Here is a 7,759-nt window from a genome sequence, read left to right on the forward strand (position 1 = left end):
TATGTGGGCATGACCACGCGACAATTGAAGGTACGCACTAGGGAACATGTCTTGGGCATTTCAGCGGCTGCCAGCTGCACCGACGATTCAAGCCTGAAGACGTTACCCAGGCATTTTAAGGAATTTCACCGGTGCAATGCCACACTCTTAAGAATAAGGGGCATTGATGCCCTTAACATCAATATAAGGGGTGGTAAATTATCTAATAGGCTGGCTAGGTCTGAAACCAGATGGATCTGGACACTAGGCACCATCCATCCACGTGGTCTAAATGAAAACATTTCATATGCCCCATACTTGTAACTCATCCAACTTATCTCATTTTGAGCTCTTTGGTCTTGTGTGTTTTTACTTACGTTTTTTATTTTTTATTTATTTTCTAGTGATATGAATGACATATTTTCCTTGGAATTAGGAAGGTTCTGAGGTCCTTGCGAATCATGGAAGTTGTCTGATGGATTCATTTATGTTGAAGACTTTGGGATCTCTCATGCGTTTACACCCACATCACATGGGTTTAACCATCCAGTTTGACTCGATGGGCTGGGTATTACCCATCTTCGGCATATTTATTCCTTATGTGTACTATCTTCTATATGTTCTTTGTGTATTTTTTGTATTTTTTGTGTATTATTATTTTCAGTGTATTTTTTGCATTTTGCATTTGTCATTTCTGCATTCATCGTTTGAATTATTATGTATCATCCTATTTGTACACATATGGTTATTCGTCTTTTGCTTATATTCTGCATACTCCCACATCGTGCGTCACTCATGTGCGTGCATTTTTGCACATATCATGGATGTGACTGTTTATGCACTGTGTGTATTTGTGTATATATCTATGGGGTATCTGTCTATGAGTATTCGCAATATACGGTGCACTATGTGTTACATGTACTGTCTAGGTTACATCTTTATACATAGAGATTTAGGCATTTTTGCGCTTCTTTATGATACGTTCTACACTGGTGAGACTTTATATATATTTTTTGATCGTTTCTCTTTCCATATATATCCTGTGCGTGTCTTTTATTATTATGTGTCCCATTGCTTCATTTCTCTATTTTATCCCATGTGCCTTGTTGATATACCCTTCTATGCACTAGTATTGTGCAGTATATCGGTGTTATGATGCATCTATGTCTGCACAATCTATTTTTACTCTTCCTTTACACATTCCTTTTGCCCATCCGCTTTGCCCTTTTTTACATATGGCGGCTCCTGCCCGACGCTGCCTGTGCGCATGCGCGGTGTCCGTCTCGCGTCCGCCCTGGCTCTCTGCCTGACGCGCTGGATCACGTGGGCCCGCGTGTTTCCGGTGACGTCATGGCATGGATCCGGTCGGCGTGAGGCGGGCCCCCTGTGCGCGCAGATGGTCTCTGGCTAGGCGCGCGCTATTTAAACCTGGGTGGTCGCACCTTCCCTAACGCCCCCTGAGGAAGGAGTCCTTTGGCTCCGAAACGCGCGTCGGGGACTGGACCGACCCCACTGCCACCACTGCTTCCAGGTATAACTACATTCACTTTTGCTCCTGTTCCTGATGCTTTATATAGCTTCAGTTATGGATGTCATATGTTCTTCACGGGCAGGGTAATGTGCAATGTAATAGGATATCATCCTTTGGCTATATGGTGATGTTTCAATACACTCCTTGCCATAACAATATGTACCATTCTTTCCCTGTCTGACTATTATCATTCTGTCTACTTTAATACGTGTATTCCTGGTGCGATGCTTGCAGTGTGGCTGGTCTCCTGTGTTGACCATTATGCTCTATATCCCGTTTTCCCCACCACACACCGTATGTCCTTAGATAATATTTTAGATTATTTAATAAAAATTTTGTTTTTACGGATTTTTGACTGCTGTTTCTTCTTGGGTAGTTTCTATTGAATGTGCAGTGTCCTTTTATTGGATAGTCCCAATATGTGGATCATGATATACAATATATATTATTGATCACAATTTATGGCCGTTTAGTCATATACTTTCCGGCCTCCACAGTACTATGTCTTCTTCCTACTTATTCTATACTAAAGAAGGCAGAGCTTGGGTGTGAGTTAGCAAATGTGCCATAATTTATGCCACTTATACATTATGCCAAAAATCTACACCAGCCCCTAACTGGAATAACATTGCTTATGGCCCCACATGGCTCTTGTTAGATGAATTTGATCCTTAATGATTTAGACTCATCTTCCTCCAATACTGTCTTCAGCAAAACCTGCATAAAAAATGTCACTATTAATAAATCGGGCCTTTAGTATTTAGTAAATATGTTGATTTGGGTGATCAGTGCACCATTTTGACCATTTATTTTGCATGCTCCCACCTCTCTCCCTGGTGATTGACAGTGGTAACCTAAGCTTTCGTTGCAAACAGTGCTCTATCCAGGGAGTCGAGAGCATGAAAAATAAGTGGGCTCACTGGATAACTGAGCACCCTAGTTAGCGTATACAATGTATGCAGAATGGAGGCAGCGATTAGAAAAATAAAGGTGCCATTTTTATAGAACTTTGTCTTTAGTTTACACTGTAACTTTGGGCCGAGAGACTCCCTTTAAATTATGTTTTTATTTTAAAGTGGTTTACTTAATCATAAATTTTTTAAATTGGAAAGTTCTTGTAAAAGTCCTTTCCATGCTCATGAACAGAGAGATTTTTAATTCTATAGCTTACTGCGCTGCAGTTTATTAGCTGGTGCTGCTCTCCTAGGCAAAGAACGCTCTATGCTTCAGAGCCAGCATGCACTGTTCTTGCTGGATCGCAGAGGAGACTGGCGATGGCTTATCTCTAGTAACAACAAAAGTAAAGGCCATTGAAATTATAAGATGAGGCCCCCAGTTGGGAGGTACCTATACACATTAGACTTTCGAAGGATCCCACCAATATCACTGGAATTGGCTGAGTTTAGTCTATTGTCTTTAACTCAGGAACAGTTCCATGGTTACAAGGAGTGAGCAGTTTATCAGGCCATACTATATGTGTACCAAAGTCTCCACTGTAAGTCCCAAGTAGTGTGGGAGAAAAGTGTTATTCCTGTAGTGGAGAGTGTCTCAGAACCAAGGATAGATGTATTCTTTTCCAAACAATTTTATTAACATTTTATAACAGAGCATACATAAATGCAATATCATGAGGCATTCATGACACATGAAAGAAAAAATAAAAAAACACAACTAGACTATAAATAATAATAATAAGAACGCATGGAAACATTTCCAGCCAGCGAGACCATTTCTGTATAAAGGAAGGAAGACAGCCATTCAGCAACGCCAATTTTTGCTCATATGACTTATGTAAAGTCAGCTTTGCAATAATATCGAGTGAAGAGGGCACTCGAGTGGATTTCCAATAAAAGGCAATTTCATTTTTAGAAACCAAAAGTAAATGAATAACCAATTTCCTAACAGAAGGATTCAAATGACTTGCATCCAACGAGAGCAGGGCAAACTGAGGAGTCAGTGAAAAATCTGATTGATTTAAAATATGAGAAATAAGAGAGGAGATGTCGTCCCAAAAATGCTGAAGACATGGAAATAGATGTATTCTGAGCCAATGTCTGCCAGCTGGTGAACAGGTGGTTGGAGACACCAGGAGGGGTGTTTATCAAGAGGGCCCAAGACTGGTAGGAGACCCGTTACACATAACGATGTCCCAGCGATCCCCACCAACGATCCGACATGCACGGGATCGCTGGGACATCATTAGGCTGATCGCTGGTGAGCTGTCACATAGACAGCCCCTCCAGTGATCAGGACCAGCGAGCAAGCTGGTTTCTAATGTAAACATCGGGTATCCAGGAGCTGCGGCTCTTGGATACCCGCTGTTTACCTTGGTAACAGACGTACACGCTGGTTTCCAAGGTAAATATCGGGTATCTAAGACCCTCGCGGCTCCTGGATACCCGCGATGCGTGCTGGCCAGCGGGAAGCCAGCGATCAAAAAATGGCCCAGGCCGATCGAGCATGATCAGAGATACGCGGCAGGGGGGCCGGTCGCTGATCCCCGTCACACACAGCGATCTCGCTTTCCGGCAACGGATGCTGCATTAAAAAAATCCGCAGCCCATTGATTCCAATATTAAAAGAAAAGAGATCTGGCAGACATCAGTTAGTGTCAGCACAACGTTTTTCCCAAACAGAGTTATGTTGGATCCGTTCTAACGGATCATTACTGGAGATGCGAACATAGCTTAAAAGAGCTTTTTCACCTTCTCAAAATGCTGGTTCATTTTTTATACATATTAGTTTAGAAGTTTATTGCTACGAACCAAAAAGGTAATAATTTTTTTAAATTGGTAGACAAATGATTTTTCTAGTCATAAAATCCATAGGACTGGGAAATCTAGAAATTGATCTTTGTCATAAACATGGCATGAAGTGTCTTCAATATATGGGACTTCATGGAACAATAAGCAAGGGTTTATAACTTTGTGGCTATAAAAGCCAAATAATGCATAAGTAGTTCTCTAAGAACATGTTGTCTGGACTACTAGGCCAAATTTAAGTAGAGTCATGATTATACCAAAAGTACTTTCTTTTGAAAATTGGACACTTTATAGATGTTAGCAAATCACTGACTTAAAATTCCTTCCCTACAAAGATGAGTTAGGGAGTACATTTCCCCAATCTCATTGCTTGTGATTCATGTCAGCGCATCTAATTGAGAACAGTAGAAAATTCATCAGTAGACAATGTGCATTCTGTAGGAAGCACAGTATTTTTCCAGGATTTCTCAATAGTTGGGCCATCTGCTGCTGATGGTTGTTGCAGCATTCACAAAACAAAACTCAAAGGTCAGCTGTGAAATGTCCCACATTTCTGGTGAGAGTGGTCTGCTTATTGTTGATCATTTACAACTCTAAGGGTAATCGAAGTCTACTTTCTAATGTGTCATCTGCAACCAATAACCAAACAACAGCCATGCATACGGCGCTGCAGTGTTTTCCATGTACTCAATTTTTTCGCAATTTTGTCTGGCTTACATTCTATCTTACAAGTTATTTTGTCACTCAAACTATTCTAGAAACAGCATCATTGGCTGTACAGGATGTACCAATGACGTGCACATGAATGGTGTTACAAGTTTGCAGTTAAGATCAGCTAATTTTTGTAGGTTTCTGTAGCTTGACATATCTGAAAAGGAAATAATATTTAAGAAAGAGGCCCTACAAGTGTGTGCATTCCCGAATTTCTCTTGCCCTACCACATAGGCGCTTATGCTAACCATATACATGCCAGTGGACACCTGCATCGCAACCCTCAACCCGACGGCGCCATCTACGGTCTATGTACCATATGCCTATGAGGCCATTAGCTCAGCTCAAGTGACTCGGAGATTGGGCCAGTTGTTGCAAAATGAGCACAGTCTGGGTTTCACGGGTGTGTGAATATGTGCTTAGCTATTGCCGCTGCTTATCTACAATGGAAATAAAAGGATCAAGCATGCCAGAATCCAATATGTCAGAGCCTTCTACCTCCCTAACACAGGTACAAAACTTGGAAGGGCATGTGTAACATTTGCCCTGGATACCTGTGAGGGAGGAAACAAGTCACTGTACCTAGCTACAGGCTCAAGACAATGAAGTGACCGAGAGGGCCAGTTACAGAACTGCCCCAACATCTGCAATCAGGGAAAGTCGAGACACCAAACTCATTAGAAGAGGGTCTGGTCCCGATAAAATCTTCAGGGTTAGCTGATTAAGTGTGAATACTGAAATCCCCACTGCCGACCTGACAAAGCAATCCAGGCACAGGACGGTGGTATTTTTTTACATCCCAATCAATCCTATAGGTTTACAAAAGCTGCTTACAATATTAGAGGATAACCAAGTAAAACAATTCTAAAACCATCACAACTTAGCAGACTTTGAAAGGAAGCTGTCAGGCCCCTAAACCCTTTCACACGGTGCCTATGACCGTTTAGAGCCTTATTCCGTTGGTCCAGTGATGTTTTCATTGTTCTATACAAATGTGCATATTTCAGCACTTGTAGTCACTCACACATGGATCATTAGTGTCAACCATGGTGATCTATATATTCCTGGATTATGTGAAGATCCACAAAACAATAAAAACATCATGGGACTAATGGAATAAAGCTCTAATTAGAGTGCCGGGACCTGAGAGGTTCCTAAAATGCCAATATTGAATGGAAAGTGTATGGTAGCAGTCATTGACCCAGGATATCCCGGGGCTTTGACGCATAATTAGATACATTTGACTTTATATTTTATGCCAACATAAAATGCCAAGAAGGTAGTTATTAGCAATTATCGGTCACTCATTGGTACTGACTTCATTTTAATGCCTGAGGTCATATTTGTGCTACTAATTCTGACAAACTAGACTATATCTGGTGGTATAAGTAGGGCACTACGGTTCAGCTCTCTGTTGTCCTCTTCATCTAATGCCTCTACAATTCTGCATCAGTCACATGTATTGAACAAATATTTGGATTCAGTGATCTGGATTGTAGAGCTGCTGGTTTACATCGGATTACTTCCCGCATGCAGGAAGGAACTGCACCAGGCACCTGTCAGAGAAGCACCTGCCCCACTAACGCATGCAGACGCCATATTACTCACCTGTATCTAGACGGAACTGGTTCATTGACATTAGATCCAGGATGTAAGGGGTCAGACTTCCATCAGCTTCCCCCAGGTTCACAGAGGAGGCCTTAGGGTTTTCCCTGATCACCTGCTCTATGTGACGAGTCACCTGTGGGCTGTAAGGCTTCCACAGGGAATCTTTGTCCTGCCATTCCCACACCAGCACTGCTCCCCTGTCCAGCATCATCCCTTTTCCACTTCTTCTTTTTTAGAGATCTGGTTCTGAGCTATAGAAATTCCCCAGGAAGGTCACAGATGAGGATACTTTTTTTTTGCAATTTACTTTTCCTTCTTTGTAATCATATTCTGACAACTCAGAGCCCAAGTGAAAGCCAGTTGTCCTCCATAGTGAGAACTGTCACTCTTCCGTCTTCTAGACAGGTATCGGTTGTCGCCAGTCTTCACGGGTGATTTTCATATCCTACCATATAATCAGACTTTTCCAGATCACTTTCTTCTCTTTCAGTCCTGTGCACACTTAACACTTGTCGCATCACTTTTCTCACCTTCTGTTCACCCTCCCTTTCCGAAGCACCCAGCTCACAGTCCTGCACCCACTCCTAGTAACAGTCCCTAAAGCTGTGTGTCCCTTGCAATGGGTGTGGGGCGTAAATCTCCAAGGAAAGAGGGAGGAGGGGGATGAGAGGAGAACAGAGGGGATTGTTCAGCTTTCTTACAAAACACTTCTCAGTACCCTCCTCCTCCTCTTCTCCCTTGGGACTAATCTTTTAGGCATATGGGTTCCTTTGTAGGCAATTAATGATCACCCACCCACTCTCTCTCATGCTTTGGCCTAGTCACCTAACTGTCATCTGTCGCCAGAACCATGCCTAGTTTCCTTATTTCTTCTGGAGTTCTAGCTTGTTTGCTGCAGGTTGACAGTTTCCTACATGCAGCTTTTCACACCCCTCTTGCACTTTGCCTCCTGACCACATGCTCTCTCCTTTCTTTCTCTGTTCTCCCTCCCCCTCTCCATTCAATTTTCAGAGGCATTGAAAAGAGAGATGCAAATCCTTAATGAGCTAGTGTGCTGTCTGACCTGCTATTCTGAGCTGGGATCCCAGGCTAGCTTTAGAATAGTCTCACTAGCCCCCCTCTTGTCTCCTGAATCCCTCATTTAGTGATTGTCATTATTCCCAGTCTG

The 7,759-nt window shown here is 42.4% G+C and overlaps 1 protein-coding gene across 1 annotated transcript in view; it reads right to left on the reverse strand.

The window, feature by feature from the left end:
* The window catches only part of LOC141075952 (E3 ubiquitin-protein ligase DTX4-like), a 108,307-nt gene extending 100,809 nt beyond the window's left edge, over window positions 1-7,498 (reverse strand). The window contains exon 1 of the mRNA XM_073563147.1: window positions 6,592-7,498. Coding sequence (XP_073419248.1) covers window positions 6,592-6,802 — 211 coding nt within the window. The 5' untranslated portion in view covers window positions 6,803-7,498. The remainder of the gene's footprint in view (window positions 1-6,591) is intronic.
* Between the last annotated feature and the right edge of the window lie 261 nt (window positions 7,499-7,759).

This window comes from Dendrobates tinctorius, unplaced genomic scaffold (genome assembly GCF_039654945.1).
Source record: "Dendrobates tinctorius isolate UK_male_01 unplaced genomic scaffold, ASM3965494v1 ptg000382l, whole genome shotgun sequence".
Classification (NCBI taxonomy): Eukaryota; Metazoa; Chordata; class Amphibia; order Anura; family Dendrobatidae; genus Dendrobates; species Dendrobates tinctorius.